The 27,516-nt window shown below is 42.5% G+C and overlaps 1 protein-coding gene across 3 annotated transcripts in view; it reads right to left on the bottom strand.

Annotated features, from left to right (window-relative positions):
* Positions 1-27,516, bottom strand: part of PRKG1 (protein kinase cGMP-dependent 1) — a 393,227-nt gene that overhangs the window by 333,105 nt on the left and 32,606 nt on the right. For all 3 annotated transcript variants that reach the window (XM_085228931.1, XM_085228932.1, XM_085228934.1), the window contains exon 2: positions 6,028-6,194. In XM_085228931.1, coding sequence (XP_085085057.1) covers positions 6,028-6,194 — 167 coding nt within the window. The remainder of the gene's footprint in view (positions 1-6,027; positions 6,195-27,516) is intronic.

The following is a 27,516-nucleotide window of genomic DNA, read 5'->3' on the forward strand; positions in this document are numbered from 1 at the left end:
CGTGATCTGACTCTACAACGTGATGAAAAAAAAAAAAGGCAGAAAACATTAAGTAGATGAGCAGGAAAAGAAACTGATGCCACAGTTGATTTTTACACAACTAGTACTGAAAGTACTGTGCGAGGTTGCTTCTTCAGAGACTATGAATTTGTTGGCATGCTGTGCAAAAACTCCCACTTTGTCACAAATAGGTGACTTAGTCACCTAAGTGACTTCTCCCCACACAGTGCCCTTATGGACACTGCGTAAATGTTCTCCAACTTCAAGAGCCATCTAACATCTATGCTAGGAGATGCTATTTTTTTTGCTGTTTGCTTGGAAAGGCAGATCCAAGCCCTTGAGAAGAGGTTTACAGGTTCAGGCAGAGCCTAAAACACTCATAGTGAAAGGCAATTTAAGTTTTCAATACAGAAATGCCTCAGTTGCTTACTGTTTGCTTTGAGATGAACGATGACCACCATCGCTGTTGGAGAACACCAGCAGAGCCAGGAGAAGTTTGCACACTAAGGCTTGGTGACAGCAATAACAGCAGGCCGTTATAAAGTAAGGGACCTCTTGCAAACACAATGTACAATAACACAAAAATAAATGTGGTGAAGGTCAGAAGATATGCTGCACTGAGGTGAGTGCATTATTGCTCCCACTCTGCACTTGTACTTGGAAACAAATCACAGAGCCTCCTTAAATCTAACACTCATCTCTGTTCTCCATTTCCCTCTCCTTCAGAAAAAACAGCCCTACCAAATGCTCTGAGAAGGAACTAACTCAGAAGACCCTAGGGCTAGAAGAGCAATTATGTCCTATTAAATCACATTCTTACTGAAAATAGTCCATAAAAAGAGACAAAAGAGGGGGCAGAGAGAGGGTGACACAAAGCCAGACTGAATGCAGTATTTGTGCATGATCATACAGAAGCCAAGAGCCTGCAGTGATTATTCTCCAGTTAAAAACAAACAAAACAAACAACATAACTGCACAGTTGCCAAAAGCAAACAGGATAGAAAAGGATGATGTGCTCCAGCACACCTTCAGAAATGAGAATGAAGAGAAGAACCCTGGCCAATAGAATGATGATAGAACCTTGGTGTCACAAAAGTAAGGCAAAAGCTATGATAACCTCCAAGCAGCATCAAGCTGATGTCTTAGGAAAGACAGGCAGCATCTATAAGCCTTTTTTGGTTTGATTCACTGACAGAAATCCCAACAGACTGAGGAGGTGCTTTGAGATCCCGAGGATCTCATCTGATTCAGCTCTGCTGGGACATCTACAACCTCCTGCATCCCTATCTGTAGTTCACATGGCTACAGCAACAGTGCTCATCTTCCTCTGCAAACTCTGAGCTTGATATCCTCGCAAATCCTGCATTTTCTAGGAATATGTTCCTTCCCAAGACTTCTCTGATGTTTCAAATCCCATCACCCTGTGGGAAATCATAACTAGATGTTTCATCGCTTTGGAGAAGCTTCTATGAAGAGTACAGCAAGGAACAAGATCTCCCAAAGGAGAATCCTCTTGACTGAAAATGAAAATAAAATGAAATTCAAGGAGATTTAAGAGAAACAACCATTAAAATAAGGGCTGAGGAAAGTGTAGACTATTTCTCAATATGGGCTCTTTTCAAAGCTGCTTATTCCCTTTCTACATGTCCAGCACCGGGAGCCTAACAGGTGTTGGTGGGGCTGTTTCCCTCAGCTCAGCTCCTCGAGTTTTTAGTGCAACCTCAATATTTATTTGCAGAAGAACAAGGAGCCAAGGAGGATGCTACTGCACACAGCCAACACAAAATGGTCAACTAAAAACAGTCATTTCAAGTACTTTAGGTCCCCTCCACTCCACTCAGTGTTATTCCTTCCATTTTTTATGGGAATAGAAACCTACATGAAAGAAGGGCTCCTTACACCTGTTAATATAGTTTCCTAACAAAAAAAAAAGTCTGTTTATAGTGGCATGACTGTTATTCACATGAGAGCCTGAAACTTGTACATTGCCGCCTGATTTATCTGCAGCTCTGCTGACATATTTTCCTTTCATAATGCAGCCATCAAATGTGACATCTTGCAGCTGACAGGTTCAGACAGAGAGGGAGCAAAAGAGGAAACATTTGGTTTCAGCTGTGGGATATCACATTTATCCTCATTAGTGCGAGGTAACACCCACACATAACTCAAAGCTGTCAACATGGTACAGATCTAGATGCATCTCTCAGAAAGAGACCTTTCTAGGTTTTCAAATTCTTAAGTAATTTCTGAAAAGTTTTAGAAATGTAATTCCCAAAAAAAAGGCTTTAAGTCAATCAAATCAAACCTCCAAAACCAGAGCTTGGAGAATTTTTGTTTTTTTCTTAACCTTAAAACAAACTGGAGGTGGCAAACTGATTCTAGAGGCAGACTACAATTGACCAACAGAGATAATCCCATTTTCACTCCGAAAGAAACCTCAATTTTAAGACAAAAACATGATGAGGCACTAATAAGAAAGGCAGTATTTTTGGCAAGCTTATTTTATCCTCAAAATTGCTTGACTTGCAGTCGAAGTGCCAGCAGAGACTAGTTCATATGCATAAGCCAAGGATCACTCATCCCTCTTTTCACTCCCAGCTTCAACAGCCCGAAGGCATGCTTTTGCTGTAGGTGGTCAGAGCTCCTTTCTCCAAGAATCTCAGCCCCTAATAAATACTTGCTTATATCACAACTAATTTTCACCTTCAAACACAGCTACAAGACAACTTTTTGGGTGCTGCAGGAGGTATGGGAATCCTTGGCCTTTCATGAGTTGGACCACACGTGCCTCCATGCACCAAGGCTGTCCCAAGGGACTGCAACCTTGGAGGGCTCTCTAACAAGCACGACTCTCCCAGTCTCCAATATCCTCCCATCTTCCCATACTGCGTTTCACCTCTCCCTGCTCAACTTTGAATTTTGATATATGGAAATACATGGAAGACTTTCTCTTTGTGCTCTCAGTAACTTCAGTCTTTTTTCAAGCTTCACTCTATTAAATCATCTCTGGAGTACAATCAGTTTGTACAAGCACTCCTGAAAATAAAAAGAAACACAAGGAGGGCAGGCAATCTGATGCAATGTAAAAAAATAATAGGACACAGAACACAGTTTTTACTCACTCATCGCATGCATGAAAGCACAAAACCAGAGGGAAGAATCAAACCTGCCAGCGTGGGCAAACACATGAATAAAAAGTGACAGCTTACCCAAACCTGGTACTGGGCAGTAGTGAACTATCTTTCTGATTGGATCAAAGACGGAATGGAAAAGCAGCCAAGACTTTCCTGACTTTTCACCGAGTTACAATGCCCATTTTCACCCCAGAAATACAGCAAAGCCAGAATTACTTTCAGAAAGCATAATCAAGCCATAGTAAATAAGGAAGAGTTTGGGGCTCATCATTATTCAGCCTTCTAAGGCTCACCAAGCACAGCAACTGTCACATAAGTAAGCATCTTACCATCCAGGATAAAGAACCCAAATATTCAGAGATCATAATCATGGTAGAGACTGCAGGTCTAATAAGGTTTATGAAGATAAGTACAAATTTAAAATGGAGACTACTGCTGCTTCACAGTGATCAGCAAATGCAGAAAGCAACAATGAAAGTGATGGATGTTTTGAAATCCATCTTACTTAAAAATCACTATTTATAATTAGTCTGAGGAAACATCACCCATATATAACCCAGACTTCTGGTAAGAGGCTCTATCTAAATGTTGGATCGTAAATTGGAAATGTGCATGATGGTATTGGTTATCAAACGCTCAACATGACTAATTTGTATTCATATTCATCACAAGCAAGGAAGAAAAGAGGAATACATCAAAATATTTGCAATGCTTATGCAGTTTTTGAGAAAATAAAAATCACTCTCTAGTATTCATCAAGATAGGATTTTTTTTCAGAAGAATTCTATGAAGAATGAAGTTCATAGATGATTGGTTGTAGGTTTTTTGTTTGTTTGAATAGCTGAAAGGATACAGTGATAAGCCAAGAAGAGCAAATGAGCCCACAGTAACAACCATAAACCAAGACATTTGATAACATCATCTCTCATTTCCATTACTTCATCATCACTCATTGCATTACTTCTAAACACAGACTATAAATGCTACATAATTTTGTTTGTAAAGCATTATACATATTTACATAGCTATCTAAATAATCTTAAATTAAATCACAAGACCAACCAAACACTGGGGGTGAGCCAATCCTGCCCTCACACACACAGACCTTCCAGAAGAGCAGGAATAAGCTGAAGAGCCCAAAAGCCATGAGGTTGTCTCTGACATACCGTTGTTTTAGAAGATGAGAGTCAATAGGAATAGAGTTTGGAGCAATAATTAGAAACACCTTGTAAATTCAGGAAAGCCACAGTAATAGTACAACATCAGGTATACCAAATAAAGGCCACAACAGAAATACACCTCCAACATGATGGCGTTTGGGAACCAGAGTTGTGTGATATGAAAACTTCACTATTTTACCAAAAAAAAAAAAAAAAGAAAAAAAAAAGCATTGCTTTAAAACAGTTTGTTACTGGTGCTAAGACAAAACTTGCGCCTCAATAAAATGATTTCTGTACTCAAAATGTGAGACTGAAAAACTTATGCCTTTCCATGTAATGCTGGGGTGGGCATATATTTGCTTTGGAATCTCCCACTAACTACTTCATAATGCAAAATGCCATTTGAATGTGGAAAATATGTAAATATTAAAAGCTGGAGGACTTAAAACTGTGCCATGAGAAAGGATTTAACCTTAAAAGGGCAGAACCTTAAAGCTGTTTTGGGAAACTAGTGAAGAATATTTGCAACTATACAGCATTAAGAGTTTGGCAGGAAACCATGTTTAAAGGATGGCTTACTGCCTTGAAAATATTTTTGTTTAAAGGACAATTTAAGAAATTAATTTGTGCATGTGTAAATACACAGAAACACACAAGTGATGCATAATCTGGAGTTTACTCATATTTGCCCAAAAGACAGAGACAAGCAGGAAACCTTTGTTCTCCTTGGGTATTATCTGGACAAAATGCTTGCGGGTCTACTTCTTCCTAAGGAGTACCAAGAGATTTTGTAAGTATTTGTCTGTGTACTGTATCAAATCAAGCTGGGAACTCGTTTGTTGCATTAACTCAATTAAAACAGCAACATTTACCTCAGAACTCGCTACTAGACACTAGCTAAAGAGAGGTGGACATTGCAGTAGGTGGACATCAGGTTTGATCAAGCCTAGTAACTCCTACAGATGAAACACAAACTTCCTATAAAAAAATATATGCCTATATTAAATATGCCCAATTCAACACGCAAAGCTAAAGAACGTGGAAAGAATAAGACATGAAATGCTAATAGCTGACATACTGGAAAAGCAGAGTGCTGACAACACCCATCCTGCTACGAGACTCTCAGAAACCCGACAGCTCCCAAAAACAGAACATGCACTGCTGCACTCACATCTCACCAAGATAAAACCCTGCCACAACACATACTGTGACAAATCAGACATGCTAAACTGCAGATGCTACACTCATTTTGTGCACATGGCAGAAAAATACCATCTTCTATTATGAAACACATTGCTTCTGCAGAGATGTCTGTGTACTTTATCAACATGCAAATGCTCATTCTCACAGCAGTCTATAAGGTAACAAACTATTACCAGTCTCCTCCTTTTACAGCCACTTTCCATTTCCGTAACACCACCATTTCTGTTAAGCCAATCACTGATATAGCAAAGCATAGGTATTGCCTCAAAGCCCAAGAACTATATTTAGTGGTGGCTAATTCCAATAGATCTCAGTGCTGGGTTAAGAGCTTTAACCCTCTTTCTTTATATAGGGAGGCACACGATTCCAGCACGGAATTTTCCAAGCAAAAGTAATCTGCACAAGTTCTTCAACAACCATATTTAGAAAATGTCTTTAGTCTCTTCCTTCAAAATGATTTTTCCCATGAAATGAAGCTTTCACCTCCATGTATGTTGGAAAATAACGGATATCAGCTTTTGAAACCATACCTTCCATGACATACACCAGGGAACCCACATCTCCCTCCTTGATGATGCAGCTGTCTTTGCCATACTCCACAGGATACATACAATCCACAATCTCCTGGATCTGAGACAGCTCCAGATTCTTCATGAAGTCATTGTCAAGGATAGCTTCCTTTATTAGCTCCTTGGACCTGCAGGATAGAAAAATAAAAAAAAAGCGTGATTTAGCCAAACATTTATCCACCAAGCTCAATAACAACACATGAAGTTTGGGGCAACCACACAGTGCCTCACTGACTATTTCTTTGGGGAAAAAAAAAAAAATCCAGATTTTTTTCCCTAAAAATGTGATAGAATCAGAGAAGACGAAAAAATTAACTTGCAATGATTTTTGTAAATAATTTTAGATACAGTTTTGTAATGAAAATAGATCGCGTGCAATTACAAGATCCCTTTTTAGCTACATCAGTAATAACGCTGAAGAATAACAGAGCCACCCAAAATATCTTCCATATACAAAAGTGAAAGAGAATACAAACAAGAAGTCCAAGGATTTACTGCATAGTTTATCATATTCCTATTAAATCACACAAACTGGAAAATACAAGAGTGTGTGATACTGCAGTGATACCCTGAGTATTAATCAAATTCCAAACACCATGAATTCCAGCAGAGGAGGCACCGCTGTTAAACATCACCAATTCATTGCTTTGACAACTAACAGGAAAATTCAAAAGTTTTATTAGCACTCACAAAATGAGACACTCAATGTTGGCTTGGCACGCAATTGGTTTAACAGTCTGAAGTTCTAAACTGTGCAAGGTTTGGAAAAGAAGCAGTTGTTTCTGACAACACAGGTGAAATCTCCAATCGGACTGCACCCACCACATTATGACATTTTGCAAGACCTCCCAGAGCAACTTATGGAAAGGAACAAGGAGGATGCTACATCCAGGTCCAGACAAAGCTAGAGTCCCCAAAAGCACCCACTTCTCCAAAATGCTCTACTTCACATGAGAGGCCATTGGCACTGACCTACTGAAGCGCTGGATGCAAAGTAGACTGGACTTCAAGCACTGTCTGCAAGAAGGAATGGACTGCTCCAGAAACCTCCTTCTTGAGAAATTTAGTTTAACTTCACGTGCTTTCATTCTAATTCCTTGAACAAGCAAATAAAAACCACCAGGAAGAAAACTACATCTGTGTTGTTCTTTCATTGCTTGCAGTAGCGTAGAAGTTGGTAATTTTAAGCTTGGTTGTAAGGCAGATAACTCGCTTTCCTTATTTGTTCCACATAGTACAGCAAGAGCAGACTTTCTATGCTGTGCCTTGACGGCTCTTTTGGTCTCAGCCACCCCCACAGGTCCCCATAAGCCTCATAACAAAGACACTAATTACTAGCATTACTCAAACAGCACGCTGAAAAAGAAAGCATAATAGAAGCTTTCACGGTAGTCATATCAGCCAGCATTCCAATTCCAGCCATTTGTTCCATTGCAAGGCTCAAAATGACTGTCTCCCCGATAAAATAAAGTCAGCCTTTCACGAGGGGTGCTTAGAAAAACAGCCACAAGAGATGTAAGGAATTCAGACATGGGTATGTTGGACGTCCCTGTTAATTTAGGACCCACAGAAAGAAGCAATGCTGTTCTTGTAGGAGTCAAGGACAACAAAGGATTTGAAAGGATCTGGGAAGCCTGGTCTAAATAATAGCAAAGGGGCAGCAGAAGGGATAAGAAAATCTGCTACAAATCCATTCTGGGGAGAAGCAGCAAAATATAAGCAAGATGAACAAAGGTTTGGAATTTGTGAGCTTAACAGTATTCTGAGTAAAGCCTCAGAGTAGCTCCAACCAACAGATTCATGGCATCAAGAGCCTTTTCTCTTCAACATACATAGGCATTACTTTTGGAGCAACCTGTTTATTTCCATGGAAACTACAACAGATACAAAGAGCAAAATAACACTCTTTGAGAGAGCAAATTCTCAGCTACAGAACACTTTCTCAACATAACCACCACCGTTAGCTGTGCATTTTCACCAGAAATGAACAAGAGCCCACACGTGCGCTCAAAAATCTGCACCAACAAAGGTGGCCCACTGTTTCACACTGTTACGATGGCACAGATGTCGCTAAGAAAATGTTGCTTACACAGCCCATCCTTTCCAAACAGATGGAAGTTACAAAGTGCCAAATCCAGACTATGTGGTGGATGTGGTAGGACAGTTCAGCCAAGATTAGCAATGCGTTGCATGGTCTTCAAACTGGTATGATCACATTGCAGGAGAAAGGTTATCTTCTCTGGTGTGACTCTGGAAGTTTGAGCCACTGTAATGTAGAGGTCAAAACTGATGGCTTTTCCAAGTTCTAGGAAATCCAGGAGGATCATCCCTTTCCTATACCAAAAGACAACGTATACCACTTTAGCCATCGAGGGCTGTATCTTGAACTTTTTCTTTGATGGGGAATTTACACCACCACTCTGTGAACTGCCATTTTGACTGTGGCTCATAGTGGTGACACTACATCTTGTCATTTGTAATGATGCCAGCCTCCTATAGGTTCAATAGGTTCTGACAAACTTGCATACAGTGTTCCTTCTGTTTCCGTGTGAGCATTCGTGGGACCCACGTGCTGCAAGCTTTGTGATATTCCAACACTGCCACCATTGTTTCCAATTCCTTGAGGCTGATGTTCAGCTTTTACACAGTTCTGTGGTTGCAATCCACCCATTCACATGAACAGGCTGACTGAGGCACTCCTCATTCACACCTCCATCATGTGGTGTGACAGCTGTGCATGGCCATCCAGAACATGGCACCTTTCTGTTCCCACTGCTGACACACACCACACACCACCTCACTGTGCTCACACACATGTTTATGGCTGGTCTCCATAAACATTCAGCAAGCGCTGATAAATGTCAATGGGTGCCATGTCTTCCACATGGAAGAATTCAGTGACACACCTTTGCTTCACACGCACTCCCGTGTCAGACGCCATTCTGTCAGACTGCCCCTCCACTGCCATCTGTCACATGGCAACAACATGGAATGGGATATTGGTGGGAAGGTTCAGCATCTACTGCTGCACCACCAACATCCACCCCTGACACCAAGAGCCAACAGAATAAAATAGAAGGCATTACTTTTGGAGCAGAAATACTGGAGAAATTGAAGCTCAGAGAACCACTGAGTCATTCAAATGCTTTAACAGCAGAAGTGTGCTAGCACAGGACATCAACGGCGGTTCCACCTCTCAACATCTAAGCATCTTAAAACTAAATACTGAACGTTCTGGACAGTAGCTCTATCACACTTGAATATGACCAAAATAGGTGTTACTATTTAAGGATAGTTAGTTAAAATGAGACTTCAAATACAACTAGCCCAGAGCGAGAGAAAAGCACCTCCAGCAGCCCCAGAGCAGTGCCTGTGAAGTGAACAAGCACCTCGTGATCCAAACAGCATGTTTTGGGCATATTAGCATCAAAACAAACCGCACTCTGTAGCTAGTAAGCCACAAACCTTTTCATCTAGAAATATTCCATCCACCTCAAAAAAAAAAAAAGCAGCAAGGCTTAGGATGTATTTGAAAATTAGTTGATACTAAAAATACACTGTCATAGCTACAATAAGATTTACTCTATTGTTCCCTGCAAAAGAGTATTCGTCAGTCTAATAATTTAAAAAATTATTCATGCAGTGTAGATTACCATTCCTGCACACTTGTGCATACAGGGCCTTCAGCAATTTCCACATTATTTTATTACACAGCTTTATTTCAATGTAATTCACAGATGAAGCTCCAGGTAAATAGATTTTTCTTCTTCTCTATTTATTTTTATACGATGTGAAACTCAAAGCATATAAATTAGTTCATAATTTCCAATTAACCCGGAACCGATGCTTTTGTGAACCACACCATTCCTTAATCATCTCCATTACTATTTGAAAACTACATCCACTGCAGAAGTGTTAACACACAAGTCTACCTATGGATACAAGAAAAGGTATTTTAAATGGTCAAAAACACCTGCAAGTGGTTTAAACAAGATACAGCTGTTTCAATACGTCTTACTGTTGAAGAGTAGTTAGTCTGCATTTTTTATATAAAGTTTCTAACAGAAGCAACCTGCAAACAAAATAAACCTGCAGTATTGATAATGGAAAAGACTTTTTCTGAGTGACCTCGTTTCAGGAATGGGGCACTGTCAGGAATATCTACTCAGGGCTCAACTGAACAGCTCCTAACGCAGAGGGCCGTTCAGAGCAGAGAGTGAAGCCATCACCTTTACTTTCCAGAAGCAGAAACCTGCAGCAATGTTTTCTGAAAAAATAATGATCAAAAGCAATGGAAAATTAAAAAATAAAAAGGGCATAATCATCTGTGATACATCCGTTCCCAAATGAGTTTAAGCCCATCATGCTAACTAATAAGGCATCAGTAGGAACAAGCTAATTGCATCCTAATTTGCAGAAGTCATGCAAAAAGCACCGTAAGAAGTTTGCTATAAATGCATTTCATCCATGAAAACATTTGTGCCAGGCTGCGAGTGCCCCTCAGAAGAACAGCATACAGAAGTGCATTACTTTGCACACCGTCCAGCCCCAAGCAGGGGCTGCTCCAGTCCTTAAGAGACAGCTCCCCAGCATTTCAACCTCAGAGCAAAATGCTCGGGAAAAATTTATCTGCAGTTTCTGTCCTGGCACAAAGGGACTCCGCACAGGTGCTGGAAAAGGCCAGTATTAATGGTTTGCTTTATTGCAGTGGTCATAAAATGCAAAATCTATTCTCGAATGGTGCTCAAAGCCCTGCTGCTAACACCTGTTGGCAGCACAAACTAACACATGAAGGCAGAAGATACAACCTGAAGTGCTGTGCAGCCCTAGACAAGAAAAAAAAGTTAAGGCTTCAGTGGTTGGCAATGCACACAGTGATATACCGAACCCCACAGTACAGCCTATCGTTACTCTGTCCATAATTTACATTTGACAAAGTGCAAAATTAATAGCCATCTCAGTCACTTAACTCAAAATCCACATGCTTCATGTTAGATAGGTACCTTTGGGCATGTATGATCAATATCAGAACAAAAAGCTAATCTTTGTCCCAAAAGGTCTTATTTCAACATCAGAAGACTGCTTGCTGAGTGTAAGGAAAGGAAGAATTTAAGGGAAGGTGAAAAGACTACTGCAGCATACTTCCAGGAAGATTGGAGGATCAGAGAGCCCTCCTTGACCTGCACTAGACAAGCACAGCATTTGTTTGCAGGGGAGTTAGCACAAGCCTTAAGTTTAAATAGAGAGCAAAAGATGGTCAAGAAAAACAAAAGTAGTACAGAATATCCATTAGACAACACCAACAAAGAGCATCTGGAAGCAGAGCTGAATGACAGAGTGTTCACATGTACAATGCCACAGCTGCGTACCAAAACCATTTTAAACTAGAGCTCACTGCCAGGGCTGAACCTTGCAGTAGTAAGAATGAGTAAGGCTGCAGCTCCCTGCAAGGTGAGGACTTAGCATTCACTAATAGGCAGACCTGGCTCAACAGCACTGCAACCCACAGCATCATTCTTGTTCTGTTTCTTTGCTGCTGTAAAGATGTAGTTCGAATTAAATGCAACAGATGAACAACCATTGAATTCCACGTGGAGAAGTGTTTAAAAGTGTTTACTTCTATAAAATGTGGCTACGGATTCAAAAAAAAAAAAAAAGAAGAGAAGATCTTTCCAAAAGGTGCACACAGCTAAGTATTAGGCCTGCTCCAGCTTCCCAGGAACTACTCAGCCAAATAGAAATGCACTGCAGAACTAACTTGTGCCTAGACAAATCTCCCTTTCACAAGGGGCACCTGTTCAAGTGCAAAGACAGCACACCTCTATAGGCTTAGGAACACTCAAAGCCCATGTTCACAGAGCACTTCACTGTTTCTAAGCCCCTGTGCACATAAGAACAGAACACGTGCCCACACGCTGCTCTGGAATGGGACCTCAACATCCTCCTCTTCAGCAAACAAAAGCAAGAAAACCTCTGACAGAAATCAACGCATAAGCCTCAAGGAGGGCATCACTAAGGGCAGCCAAGCTAAGTCCATTGAATAAGACATTTTAGAAGTTCTCTTCAGAGATGCCCCTTGAGTACAAAAATCCCACATCCTCCAAAAACCAGTAATGACCGGCACAAAAGCCTTGCTGTACAATTGCTATCACTTACTGTGTGATTAATCCACAAGCAGGCTGCACATCCCACAGAGCCACCTATTCATCCATCTTCTGTTTACGAATACCGCCGCACGGCCAGTCACACACACAGAGGTTTAAAAACAAGAGCCTAGAAATCAGAAAGGCTTCCATGATATCAAAACGACTGTCAGCAACGCAGCTGAAATCCCTTCCCTGCGCTGCTAGTTAGTGTGGGTGTCTCTTCAGCTCCCACAGAAGAGAGAGGCAGCGAGCACAACTTTCAGGGATGACTTTTCAATCCCTCAACCACCAACTTCAGCTCCGCTGCCCTCAGGAAAGGTGGTTTTGAAACGAAAGCGTTTATGTTGTGAGGAGAATTATTTCTGACAAGTCAATTACAGAAAGGTGGAGGTCTGCCCCTGCAGTGCCCTGGGACATCTGGCACTGCAGGCTGGCAGCGGGTACTTCTTGCATGACACCAATGCAATAGAAATGCTGGCTGGATGGCTTTAAAAATGCAGCCTGCAAAAAGATAAATGGATCCTCTTTTAAGACTCACACACTGTGTGGCAGCAGAACAGGACAGAAAAGATCTTTTGGTAAAGTCTTAGTCCTGCTCGACTGCAACACTGTTAATAGCTGATAACTCTGTTTGTTTTGGCTACGGACAAAGATCACTTCAAACGTTTCTTAAAGGGAGACGTAAATATAACTCAGGAGAGCTATTCTTGTCCCATTAACTGGAAAAACAGCAGGACCCAAGTTCAGGGTGGAGTAACACAGAGTCTTTACAATGCTTGCTGATGCTCATGACAGTGCTTGCCTTTCCCACCACAGACAGCAGCGGTGCGGCTTCAGGTCGCATGAGAACATTTCTGGGAGGGATCTGAAGCATCCTGAGCCAAGGCCATTGCTGCTTAGCTGGATGGAAGAACGTGTTCTTTGGAAGAGTACACTAAAAACAATTCAAACTGACATTTTGTTTAGAGAGGCAACAGGGAAAGCAACCGTGCCCTGATCTAAACCTTTAAAAAAGGAAAATAAACCTCATGTTTCCATTTTGCTTGTATGTAAATATGACCTGTAGTTGCAGAATAGAGGAGCTTTGTAGAGAACGTGTTGATGAGAGAGCTCCACTTAGCACTTCTAAATATATCAGTAAAACATGCTGTTCATTTACACAGTTGCTCATTATATCATCTTCTGGTATTCAACGTCTAAGAAACAAAATCACAGGCACAGAATGGCCAGGGTTGGAAAGGACCTCAAGGATGATGAATCTCCAACTTCCCTGCCACATGCAGGGCCACCAACCTCCACATTTCATAGCAGCCCAGGGCCCCATCCAGTCTGGCCTTGAACACCTCCACGGATGGACGAGGCATCCACAGCCTCTCTGGGCAGCTGTTCCAGCACCTCGCCACTCTCAGAGTAAAGAACTTCCCCCTGACATCCAACCTCAATCTTTCCTCCCTCAACTTCAAACCATTTCCCCTTGTCCTGCAAATTATGTCCAAAAATAATTTATATAATCAATGGCTATACAGATGGTGTATATCCAGGAGCTTGATTAATATAATTTATATTGGAGTAATGAGAGAAAGTCACTCACCCTGTCCTGGGCTCACGAGATAGACTCCAAAGGAGCAGATCTCCAGAGAGATCCTTCCCCACTGGCAGTCAGCTCTTAAATGGCTCTAGGAGAGGTGCAGCCAGGCTCCACCCCTTCCTGCAGCACAGGTGAATTGCCTTCAGCTGTGCTCCCAGGGCTGACTCATTGCTCACCTCAGGTGATCAATCAGAGGTTCAGGCCGTGATCCAGCAGCCCCACACATAATTTAAGGAAAAGAATGTTAATTTCTCCTTGAATTTCCCTCGTTGAAAACTATTGTTAGGATGAAAATGCTGTACGCAAGGTTCTTTGGGGAAGTTCTTTTGGTTAACTCCTGTATTTAAATATATCTCACCCCACAGATCTTCACTATCCTTTTCTAGGCTACTATCTTCCATCCTACAAAAACCCAGATTTAGATACTGGAAATGTTTGGCACTGTCAGCAAGAAAATCATCTCCTCCCAACACAATTTGCCTGCTCCTAAGATGCCTGACACCTCTGAACAACTCCCACATGAGCTTCATTTTGAGAAGCCATTACCAATACCTCCCAACAGGATCGAACAGCCACTTTATTAGATGAAGGAAGCAGCGATACTTTGGGCAGCTTATCAGAGCTGTGAGTGAGTAGTGAGTGAATGCCAAAGGAGGAACGAACAAGCTACATGCTACACACTTGGCTAAACAACATGGTCTTTTGAGGAGTGGTGTTCTCACACATCTCTCAGTTTTGGTGCTCACATCCAGTGTAACTACGCTAGAGACTTTTCACACCAACAGAAATAGCAGAGAAAACATATGTACCCATATGCTGCAACGCCAAGGGATGCAGCAACGCCCAAACTCCTCCAGCAGGGTTCAGTTTGCAAGACTGAGCCGTGGAGATCCAGGCAAAATGTCTTGAAGGTCACAACAATGTATCTTGAAAAGAACCTCCTTTAAGGGCAAGAGTTTCTCCATCAATCAAACAATTATCCACATACACTTCCACTCCTGGCAGCTCCAAGCAGCAAGCTGACTGGAGGCAGGTATGAGGACTGCAGCTAAATGGCAGCTAAAACAGTTTCCCAAAGTTTATTAGCATATTTTGAGGTCTGCATGGCTTCACAGTGATAAATGAACACTTACAGAGAGAACTGCATTCAGATGCCCTGGAGAAGAAAGTCACAGATAGCTGCTGCAGAGATGGACTTCACCCTGGTGAAAAAAGCAGGAAATCTGCCAAGTGGATGATAACCTAATTTAAATAGATGCAGAAATCCAATTAGAGATCCTCTGAGCAGAGACAGCTCGCTCTCGTCTCTTGGATTAGAGGCTACAAACACATTGCAAGCTTTTCTAAATGTGCTGTTGTCCAGGCAAAATGAATGTGCTCTGCAAAAACACTTTGCTCCTCCTTAGCAGAAGGGCATCAACAGGGAAAACTATCACGACAGTGCAAATATACAGCTTTAGGTTTAGTATGGGGCTTCACAGAAAATGTGATTTGTGAAAAAAAAAAAAAAAGTGACAGATTTAATGCCAGTTACTGATTCACCTAACACTTCTGATGGATGGCACTGTCACCATGTAAGTTGTTTCACTGCTTCTGCTTTTCTGCTGCCTGGCAAAGTCCCTGGTTTAAATAATATAGGTGTTCAGGAGCAGAATGCAGACAAGCGCTTGGAGCCTTAGTCCTTCAATAAATATCTCTGGGAATTGAAGAAGAAGTATTTCTTCCTTTGCTAAGGGTCAGTAAAAGGACTGACATTAGCAGCCATGCTTTGAGAGACAAACACTGGAAGGATGTATGGGTTTACCTAAATAACATCCTCACCCAGGAGCCAAGGAGCAGGCGAGCGCTGCCGCTGGATCCGCTCTCAAAAGGTCGCTTCGGGGACACCGCAGTCCTGAGCGGAGCTGTGGGAACACCATTATGCGGGCTCTGTCTAGTCTACTAATAAACCAGATTACATTCGGACAAGCACCTTTTGGCAGACAACAAGAACTCTAAGGAACCAAGTCGTACAACTTTATAACATTTAAATGGAGACAGAACAGCAGCAGGAAACACATACGCTGCCTAGGGAAAAGCAGCGAGGCTGGGGATCATAACCAGGAGCCAACCACCAGCAGTCTCTCTATTCAAAGTAAGGTCAGGGACAAATGGTCACATTCGAAGTACTACCTTCCAATCTGTATTTCCACTGCGTGTGTGCCAGCCATCCCTCTGACTGAGCTTTGAAGAACATCCTGACAGCAACAATCTTTTCTCAAACTTATTTTAGGAAGTCTACCAAGAGTGCAGCACCCATGAAGTCCCAGACTGCCTACTAAAGGAGAACTTTTACCGATGCTGGAAATTCAGATAAATCTTCCCACATATAATATCCAGAGACGAACTGGATATTTGCAATTCCACCCCATCCAATCAAGAGTAAATGCAAGTCAGAAAGAAGCTAAAATAATTGTTTTGAAGAGTAATCATGACAGAAAAATGACATCAGAAGGGCACCAAGTTTAAGGGGAAGGCAAGGAAAAGATGGATTGATTTCAAGGACTCTAGGAAATGGCTCTCCTTTGATCAAAGTAACTGCCCTCCAGAGGATTTGAATGTTTCCAGGAACTTTGGCCTGAAAGTACACTGTCAAGAGAAACATCCTATTTCTTGCAAAGAAGAGGATATTTTTGCACTAGCAGCACACTAGTAACCTCACATTTTAGGCACCACTTGCCCTCGGGGAACACCAACAGGAACGGACACACGCAAAAGCAAAAGGAGGAGGCAGCAACATAAACGTGTACTGCCAAGGTAAGGCCAGGGAACAGCATGTTCACCTGGGACTTCATCCCTCTGAGCGAGTTTTGATGATTGCAGTGTAAGGCACCCTCCCCTACAAGCAACTGCAACCTACTGGCATTACAGCCTAGCAGAAAAGCAAGCCATAATCACAGCACGAGGAACACTGAGGTGCTCCCAAGGGAAAGCTCTGCTCTTTACAAGCAGGACCATTTCAAGAGGAAACAATGGCACTGCTCGCTTCTGGAGTATAGCCTACAACATGCATTAAGTAGATTGCTACTCTACCTCTTCCAGAGCCAAGAAAGCAATTCCTTTAATAAGACAGGTATGCTCAAGATTCATTCTATGTATGTACATACATAGTACATACACAATATGCACGTACATATATGTTTGCCTTCGCAGGATGGGCAAACACAGCAAACAAGGCTCTGCTCTCAAAGGCAGGGTGCATGAAATGTAGCTGCCGCTTGCTGCTGTCGCAGCAGGGGATGAGGAATCCCCTTTCAAGCACTGCAGATGCAGACTGGGTGAACACAGATGGGATGACAATAATGCAAGCACAAGCGTAAAAAGGACAGACACATACTGATGTGCTGGGAGGTAAACAAAGAGCAACAAGAATCACACAAGAGGAAATACCAAAATACCTGAATCCCACTCAGAGGAATGCAAGACAGTTCCAACAGCTGCAGGAAAGATTAACTTTTTAATCCTCAAGCAGCAGACCCTGAAAAACCAACTCACCACTTCAAATGATGTCCCACATCTAGGATTTGTTATATCTGATGAAATCCAAAGGAAGATGCTACTTGGCCACTGGTATCCCAACAAGTTCTAACAGTATCTCAGTGTTCATTGTTTCTCCCAAAATACTTACAATGTATGACACACAGGAGAGGGATGGGTCTATTGTGCACCAATTTAAGAGCACCCACTGCAACATATGTTATAGCTGTGGCAGGTATCAATGGCCCTGCTGCCCATAATTTATAATGAAGCACTGCTGGTCTGCTGCCGAGGTCCTTAAGAGCAGACCGTCTGGAAGTCTCTAAAGGGAGGGGAGAAACACCTCTCAAGACAGCGAAAAGACAGAAAAAGTAAGGCAGAAAAGAACACACAATCAAGTGACACTTATCTGCACCATGTGAACAAAAAAGTAAGTTTGCTCATATGCCTACTATGCATCATGTTTATTTTGTTTTCCTTGCATTACTATCCTGTATGGACTCTCCTCTTTCCCAGCACCCTTATGTCTTAGCACCTTCCCACACCACCTTCAAAACCAAAATTGCCTGCTCCAAACACAACAACACTGGGTCGTCCTTCCTTCTCTTCTGAGTACCTTACTTGACATTCCCACTGCATCACACAGTTCCCTTTTCCCTATCCTTCCACCACTCGGCTCCTTCACTGGGCTTGAGGAAACCACAGCCTGCAACAGGACACAAGCAGTTGAGCCTTGGGCAAGGAGGCAAAGGTCTGTGGGAAGACATGGCCAGCTTATAAACAGAGCTGAGCATGACAGGAGGGCCCTGAGGGCTCAGTGTGCAAGAGGCAGAAGTAGGTGATAACTCACATTAGGTTTGGTGGGAAAAGGGGGAGGGGGAAACACACACACAAAAGTGGAACAGTAAATAAGCATACCACAAAGAGTTGGTGAGAGCACTCCTCCCACGAGGGGCTCTCTAGGGAAACAGTTAGCTTCCTCTGTCCCAAATATTTTACAGAATTAAGAGCGCAGTTTTGTTCACTCCTTGAAAAGCATCGCTACAATTCTCTCACATCTCAGTTTGCTCCACAGTACACAGGCTGCGCTTTGGAAATATTTACATGAAGGAATACACAGTGAGAGCTAACAAGAGAGAATATGCATGCCAAGGAGTTATTTGGGAATAGGAAACAGGAACTACTAGAGTGAGCTGAAACAACTCAAAAAACTTTAACCCTGACAGACCCAAAGAGCATTACTTAGAAGACATTCAACTGCATTTTAAAGATGTTCAGACAGTTCTTTGCCTCAAAGTCAAAAACAAATGCAAGTCCTCAGAATACACATTAATAATACACATATTCAAGAGCAAAAAGATCAGTCTAAGCGCACGTTAAACCAATGAGCCAAGGAAGTGACTGACACGAGCTCCTGAGAAAAAACCTCCCCTGTAGTGAGTATATGGAACAAAAATATACAAGCCTTTCAAGCGAACAAGCAAACAGCAGAACTTGCAGTTGTTGGGTTTTCCCCCCAACCCAAATTCAGCCTATTAGCTCCTCCCTGCTAGCAAACAGCAACAGCAGCTGGAGGTAAAAGGCAGCTCTATGACAATACCAAGATCAGCAGCTGATCTCTATGCACTTCATTGCTTACTTGCCAACAGAACTGCACTTTTAAGCTTGCCTTTGGAGCAATATTCAAATGTTCTTTAGTTTTGAAGGACTTCAGCTTATTTGCCCTAACCCATGCAGTGCGTAGGTCACCCACTGGGTCATGCAGGATTCACCTGTTCTAAACGAAATTCCTCTGCTCATCTAACAAAACTTTTTTTTTTTAAACGTACTTTAATTTTATCTGCGTTCCTACGAGGCACATTCATTCCAGAAGCAAAAGCCTTTGTAGTTTCTCCACGATTCCATGTTTCTCCATGAAACACTGAGAACGGATACCCACCCCTTGCAATTAAAGTAACTACTCGGTTTTGTCTACTTGTGTCAATTCTAAATCCTTATTACAATAATAAAGTTATCAGTCACTTGCTCATCTTTCAACCTTAAGACAAAAGCTCTCCAAAACATTATTTGTAATGTCCCTACCTGATGCTAAACACATTACTAAGATTTGGCTTCCCCTATTTTTCTTTCCCTACAGCGCACGATTTTAGCTGTCAGTGGCACTAACATTACAAGGTGCCCAACATATCACAGCATTTCTTTCCTCCCATACCATAACTCATAGAAGTCAGCTGAAATCAAAGGCAAGAGGCCTAACAAACACAACAGTCTTCACCTGTCGGTTTTATGTATACACATCTGCTGGTTTTTGGCAGTGATGTGAGAAAGCTGGTATGCACTGTGCTGTTCTGTCCAATTTCTACTTGCACAATCTGCCTTTAAGGTCAAGGAATAAAATCTAACCAGTCTTATATATGGTGAATAGTAAATCTGCACTACTTTCTTTTATTGCAAGGGGGGATATGATGCTGTTCTATTTATAAAGGTCAAGCAAATTGGTGCAGTCTGTGGAGCTCTAATGCCTCCATATTATTAAAATTGAATATTTAGACAGCCCCTTTCAGAGAGAAAGAAATCTCAGGCTAATATTTGTCCCCCCAACCTCAGCTGATGTGTGCACACAGTTTTGTGTACACTGAGTAGAACATGACAATGAATGTTTATTTGTTCTTCGTTTGAATTATGACGACTGTTATTTTTGAAACACTCCATAACATTTTAACAGGTTGTTTGGATAAGCCACAGCTATAAATCCTGATCAGCTGTCAAGCAAGGAAAAACCTCTGTATTACCTTTTGGCAAGAAACTAAACTACTGAAATAGAGAAGGGAGGAAACAGGGCTAAGCAGGGGTGAAAGGTGCTTACCAGTTTGCTTAACCTGGGTACCCAGCACAAAATAGTTGCCTTCTGCCATCTTCCTGTAAAGGAGCGATACCCAACCACGACCATTTCCATACAAATCACTGAGGATGCCACACGACTATCCAACAAGGCACTTTCCTCAGATCTTCCTTGCTTTCGTTCAAAGCAGCTAGAGGGTTTTTTTCATCTCTGAATCACAATTTCAAATTAAACAGTTTTGACAATCACGCTGATGATTATGCCACAGCAAAAACGCAGAGCACAAGACCACTTTAATTACACAGCTAATAGCACCCATGGAGACACTAACACTGCAAAAAGCCCCCACAGGACTCCAGGAAAGGCAGCAAATGCACGAGAGAACGATGAAATCCTATTTATCTAAACAAATCCAATAACAGCACTTACAGTTAAATGCTGTGACTCGCTACGAATCTGTAACATCCAAGAAATTCCTCACCTGACCCTAGTTGGGAGACCGAATTTCTAGTGACGTTTCGTCTTTGATATTCTCCTACCATGGCCTCTGAGTTCCAGTGAATGCTGAGTGCTGTCCTGTGCTATGAGACGGCACTGAGGAACACCAGTGCAATCCAAAACTTAGTTGCTGTCTCCCTGATATCTCCCTGAGCTTCAGTTTTGTGGTTGTCATATTTCTTCCCCACGCAGCTCAGAGAAGTCTGTAGAGTCAGGAGAGGTCGAGGAGAACAAAGAAGTGCCAGACAGAATTAGGATTTGCAGGTGCTCTCATTTCATGCTCTGGACAAATCCACCCAGCACACGCAGCTGGAAGTGAAGCAGCAGAAACCCCAAACAACAGCCATACCTTCCAAGAATTCAGCTGGGCTCCTCGTAGCCTTCAGGCTTAGCGATGGGGAGAATACACAGACCAAAGTCTTAAACTGAATTTTAGCTACTCAGAACTGTCAGGAGTTCACACGCCTGGGACATCTCCAACAGCAATAAGCCATATTTTAAATACTGTTGTGCAATATACTCTCAAGTTATTAAGAAAAGAAAATGCTATATAAACCACTCATCAATCTATATTTGCACTCAGCTCTTTTATTTAGGTGGAAACATAGGGAAGATCCTCCTCCTGTGAAAAAGAACAGCCAATAAAGGAGAACACAGGCAATTTAAGTGACCTGTTTTTGTTAAAGGCTCTGCCTTGTCGTTTGCTATTTAATTAGCTATGAAACCTAACTTCTAATCACCAAGTATTCGTGCTTATGAAGGAATTAGAATTAACACACTCTCTGGGATACAAAAATTAGAAATTTACAAAGGCTTGTTAATCAGCACAGGAAGCCAGACAGAACAAAGCAGACAGGAGCTTGTGCTGCTTCCTCCCGCGCAGGTGTGATACCTGGTGTCTCACCTCTAATCCCAGATAAATCATGAGGCAAAAACGTATGGACAGACTGGTAGATCTGGATCAAACAGGTGACAGAGGAGAATTTAGGGGGATCTTGTTTTGTTTTAAGCATCAACTGTGTTGAAACTACGAGTGCCCACAGATGCAGCACTCACGGGGGACTGAGGAGAGAGCAGTGCGGATGGATACAGGGGCTGTATGCCTAAGAGCTTGCCTTTTTTTATTTTCAGCTGTAACAGATGTCCTCTCCCTGCTGCTCACAATTATTCTTTTTGCAGAGAACAGAAGCCACGAACAGCCAAGACGTTTGCAGACAGTATAAAAAGAGGTTTTGGGGGTGGGAGGGGGAGGGTCAGAAGCAGAAATCTGTTTGTTTGGCACCTAAATATAGCCCACTTAACTCAGCAAACATTTTTTTTCTCTACTATGTGCTATTTTCTCTGTATGTAGACGCTGTAAGGAGCCAGCTTAGCATCACCATTTTATTATATTCTCAGATGAGGAATTTGCTTTTGTTCCTCAAAACAAATTTCTGCCACAAGTGACCACGGCCACCCACCTGAGCCTTGGGAGCAAAAAGGCAGCTTCCAGCTGAAGCTCCAGGAGCAGGATGGGCTCTTAGCCTCAGCCCTACCCGAAGGCACTCTGCTCAGACCTTGCTGCCCAGGAACCCAGCCTCTGACAATCCAAGCAGACGCATCCCAAGGCGACTATTCAAGACGGACCTGCTGTCGATTGCTCTACTTCATTCAGCACAACACAGGTGACAGTACAAGGCAGGTTTAGACAGGCTGATTTCAGAACTGGGGCTGCTTCTAAGAAAAGCTCTTTTGGATGGTAAGCCAAAAAAAAAGTGTTTTGAGATTGCTGGTTAAAAAGCATGATAGCCCTTCAGATATTTTTTTCAATGGAATCACACGCCTGTTCAACTGCAGGATGTGGGGGAGAACTTTTTTTGCAATGAAAACTACCACACTGTAGGGTTAGACCTACGTAGAATGGTTTTTTTCCATTATCACCGAAACCAGTTTTTGCTTGCTGAAGTTCTATCATAGAGGCAAATCGCTGTCGATGCAGCATCTGATTTACCTCTTTAGATGAGTGCCAAAGGCACAAACAGACAAGCCATTTCACTTCTCAGAAACCCTCACAGATACTTTTTGAAAAGCACAGGCAACAGGCGACAAAGGGTAGTTTTTTACTCCTAAATAAAACCATACTCTACAATTTTTTCCAATGCTTTCACGCTAATTTGCTGAGGTAGCTGCCCTTTATTCTCAATATATGTACTGCAGAAAAGTGCACTTGAGTCTACAAAGCAATCCAGAGAAAATGGTATCAAGGTATTCAGTGGCCGTGGCTGAGCAATTCCGGGATCACCAACGCAAGCAGATAAAAAAAACCAAGACCTTCAGGTCTTCCAAAAATGCGCAAAGTGCCTGGAAGGTTGAAAGCAAGCAGATGAAGGTGAAAGGAAGAAAACCTGTACAGGAGCATAAATAAGACAGGCTCTTTCCCCTGTAGGCACTATTCAGGAACAAGCATCCAACCCTATAAGGGTCTCCAATATACATAAAAACTTTAAATATCTGTAAAGATCCTATCTTCCTTGTTCAAGCATGCACATTTTACACAGTTGTCTCAGCCATCACTAGGACACCCGCTTTACTTCAGTGCATAAGTCACGTTGCCTTACCTTCTACCTACACTTCCAGATCCTACCCAAACTGGGCACCAGCTCATGATGTCTTATACTTCTTACATATTCATAAATTTTGTACTGATTTAACAAAGCTGCCACAATGCTCTGGAAGACTATTTGACTGTATTTCAATAGCTGCCTTCCTTAGTACTGGCCTCGCAGACTAAATTTTTGCAGCCATAAAGTCCAGTGAGTTTAACCAAATGACATGACTCTCATTTATAACATTTGTCCATCGCAGACTGCATCAAGAACCTCTTGCAGTGGATACAGGTTTTGCTTCTATTTTTTAAAGATGAAACAGGTTCATTTTGGTTAACTCTGCAATAGAGAGAGTCCTCGGTAGCTTGTAGATGAAACTGTTGATCAAAATGAAGGTAAGAAAAAGAGCCACCAAGTTCCTGAGCTTAAGTCCCCACCTGAAAATTGAGAGGCATCCAGGCCTCGCATGCCTGGATGTGTCCAATTTCAACCAAGGCTCCCAGGTGTCCATCCTCACTATATTGTTGGGACAGCCTCATGCTCTGTGGAAGCATTTCCATTTGCACCTGCAAATACCAGGATTATGCCTCAGCCCAGGTTTACACGCCCCAAGCGAGGCTCCATCAGGCTAGTGGCTGACTCCTTGTGCTCTTTTTGGCTTTCCAGAAAAAAATATTGCTGTACCTTTGCAAGACTACCAGCATGGAATCAAAAAGTTTGTCTGTTTGATTCTGTCATTTTTGGACTTGCCTTACCTAACCAAATAACAGTAACAATCATTCTCATCCATCCAATTTTAGGGAAGCATTAATTTGCTCCTAGTCATGATGGACAACATATGTTTGTGGAGTAGCTGCCACAGTGGCTGATAAGGAGATAACACTTGCAAAGTAGAAGGTAGAGCAGCTGCTTCGTGCATGACAGAAGCAGAAGACTGGTCTGCAGCCACACAGAGCCAAATGTCCCTCATCCCAGTGCCTAAAATGTAACCGGTAGCAGTGGCACATTCACATCCCACTGTCACCATTACTGGCTCTTGTACTCCAGCGTTCAGGCTTGCCATGCCTGCAGAAAGCATCCCTTGATGGTGCACGCCCTCCTGCAGAGACGTTAATAAATCTAGCTCATGATTGGAGGGAAATAAAAGGGATAGTTAGCATTCCCTTGGGACTCCTCTAATGAAAGACTGCTGGGTTGCAACACAGTATCCATCCCACAACAGATCCCTGCACTTCTGCAAAAAAAAAAAGGCTGCATGAGCTCTTTATGCCAAGGCAAGCTGTGACACTGAGACACCACGTCAGAGTCAGTTAAGCAACAAAATAAGTGAGCTGTACCACCCGTGTCTCTTCTCCAAGCGGAACTGCTGTGAAAGTTCAAATATCTTCTTGCAGAAACAAGTCTAAATTCAAATGGTAACTCAATTGCTGCCTCCTCCTTTGAGAAACTGCAAGCAAAGCTCTAACCAAGGCAACTTCAAGTAAGATCAGAGTATCTGCCTTATTTAAGCTCCCCCAACGTACTCATTATCGTAGTATCTGAGTACATCTGTGTTGGGTATACTGCTAATGGAGAAAAGCCGTCATCTCTCCACGCTTCATTTCTCTCGTGCGCCTTGCAGATCTGCACTTCTACTGGGAAAACAAAAAGCAATCGAGTATCTGATGAGCAGGAGATGTTTTCTCCCCTTCTTGCAATTGCTCTGTTAACAAGATTTAAAAGTGCAAAGACGTGTATGAAAGAAAATATGTTTGTGCACATATACACAGCCCAACTAGTTCTTAAATGCCTAGCAAGTCTAAATAAACAGCACCATGAGAGCACTCAACAGTAAGTTATGTACAGGCACGAAGGCAGAAAGCCCTGTTTCTAACTGAGGCTTTGTCCGTGTTTTATCTGCACGCTGCCCACCAGCAAGACATGAGTGTTAGTCTATAGGCTCTGCAGAGGGGACAAGTAACAACAGCTAACCTCAGCTTTACTTCAGTACTGGAGCAGCACTTCATCAAGCGCTGCGCCAAGACATATCGAGTAACAGCTGAGTGACATCCTGCCATCACCCTGCATGCACTGCAATGTTTTGTCAATACAACTCAAAGCCATTGCCACTAAATGCCCTGATGCAAAGAGAACAGGTCGCTGCGTGTCCTTTTTGGTGCTGGTTTTCAGGGCAGCAGTGTGAGCTATCGGTCTTTCGGCTGAGCTGAACGAGGTCCAGGCACCCAACCTGACAGAACTGCTGTCTGCCCATAACAGGAGGCCCCTGGGACATCACATCTGATCAGCCACAAGGCACTGATTTTGTGCAAACTGACACAACAGAAAAGCTGGATTGTCAGGAAAATCAAGCTTCCCGCGCTATCTTATGTGACAGCCACTGGAAGCTCTCTGACTGCTGATATATAGAGGAAATGAGGGAGGTTTCTTAGGGAGAGGTAAAGCTTAACAGATGGGACAGCTTAGCAGAATGAAGAGCTTTGGGGCTGAGAGGAAAAAGATAAGCAGACATCTGTAGGAAGAGAAAAAAAACTTTGGGGAAAAGAAAGAGATGCAGGAACGAAGAAGAGATCCAGTGAAGTAAATGAGAGTAAGGAGGAAGAGGCCCTTTCCTGGGAAGTGCAGTTTACCTTGCCACAGTGGGCAGAAAGGATAGAGGGGTAAAGGCAGAGAGAGGGCTCTGGGAACACAGAGCCAACACGTGCCTCAAAGTGGACAGAGAACACCCCTGGCACACACACAGGGATCTCTGAGGGAACGCGGAGTCTGACATGAAGACAACAGATGTAACAAATTCAGCCCCCAAATCTCAACAGACAATCCTGCCCTGCCGGTTTGTGTTCAGCTACCAGTCAGTGCTGAAAGCTGGAAGAAATGCCAACTTCTTTGCCTTCCTCAGCCCCCTTTCACAACACCTGAAAGTTCAGTTTTTCTGTCCTCGCTTCTGATGAAAGAGAAAACCTTGTCTTGCTTCAGCAAGTCCTTGCTGCTGCCTGCTCTGCATCTCCGTGCAGGTTCCCCAGCAGGTATCCAGCAGGCTGGTTGAAGACATCAAAAGTGAGCTGTTATCACAGCCGTCACCAAGACCACATCTGCAACGATGAGCGACACGGCTCAAGACGGTTATTTATCATGGGCCAAACCATTCATCTATTTCATTTAACTAAAACAAAACAAACAAACAAACAAACAGTAAAACTACAACAAAATGTAGTAATTATCAAAAAATGCACATCTCTATGTGATCAGTTTAGCTATCACTACAAACTTTGCTCATAACCCATTACAAAAATTTACCAATGTAAATCATACTGAAACTGCATGGCAAACATTCATATGTATTTGTGCACGTATTTCCAACTCAGAAAGAACAATCTTCCATTCTAACTAAAGGAATTTCTCGGGTTCCTAGGGGACGTGATTTTCAAAGCATATCAATAGCAATTAAGACAATTACGGTTGTTTCAAACAAGCCTGAACTTGGAGCTGTGTGGCATTATTTACATCATGTTTGGTTTAACTACACCACTGTTAACTTCCTGCCTATTGCCTCAACGTGCTGTTTGAGTCACACAGCAATTGATTTCTTCTGTTTGTCAGAGATATTACCCACCAAGAAAGTTATTTGCCTCGTTTAGTCTGAGGATTTAAAAAGAGTTTAAATAGAAAGAAGCTCTGAGAGATCCCAGGGACTAACTTGCGCTGGGAGCAGGGCTACGATGATAACATTGAGCAGAGTATGTGGGCACCTACAAGGCTACAGTCTCCCTTCCAGACAACCCAGACAGCTACATGATGACTTCTCCTGCTTGTTCAGATGACCCACCATCAGTAATGAAGAAAATGAGCTGGCCTGCCTGGAGAGTTTGCAGAACCACTTCCAGCGTACAGCACAGAGCTGCTCCCTGGCTCTCCTAACACAGTTTGTGTGCTGAACGGGAAACACCTCCAACAAATATGCTCACATACCAAGTCAAAAAGGGGAGTTTGGAGAACAAAACACAGATCCAGATAGGAAAAATGCCACAGTATGAGTAGGGGCTCTACTTCAGGGATATCCTACTCTAAGATTGCTGCTAACAAAACAAAACCAAAACAGAACAAATAACCCTAACTCTACTTTGTAGTGTTAAAGTCTGGGAGCCCATTTTCTGCTCCGAGACCACTGTTCAAGTTTGGCTGTGTGTGCTCAGGCACTAGTTTCCAAGGAAACCAGTGACTGCATGAACATTGCAAAATGCAAGTCCTATGCTTGCTGTTTCACAAGTAGCTATCTCC

This window comes from Meleagris gallopavo, chromosome 8 (genome assembly GCF_905368555.1).
Source record: "Meleagris gallopavo chromosome 8, MGAL_WU_HG_1.1, whole genome shotgun sequence".
NCBI lineage: Eukaryota > Metazoa > Chordata > Aves > Galliformes > Phasianidae > Meleagris > Meleagris gallopavo.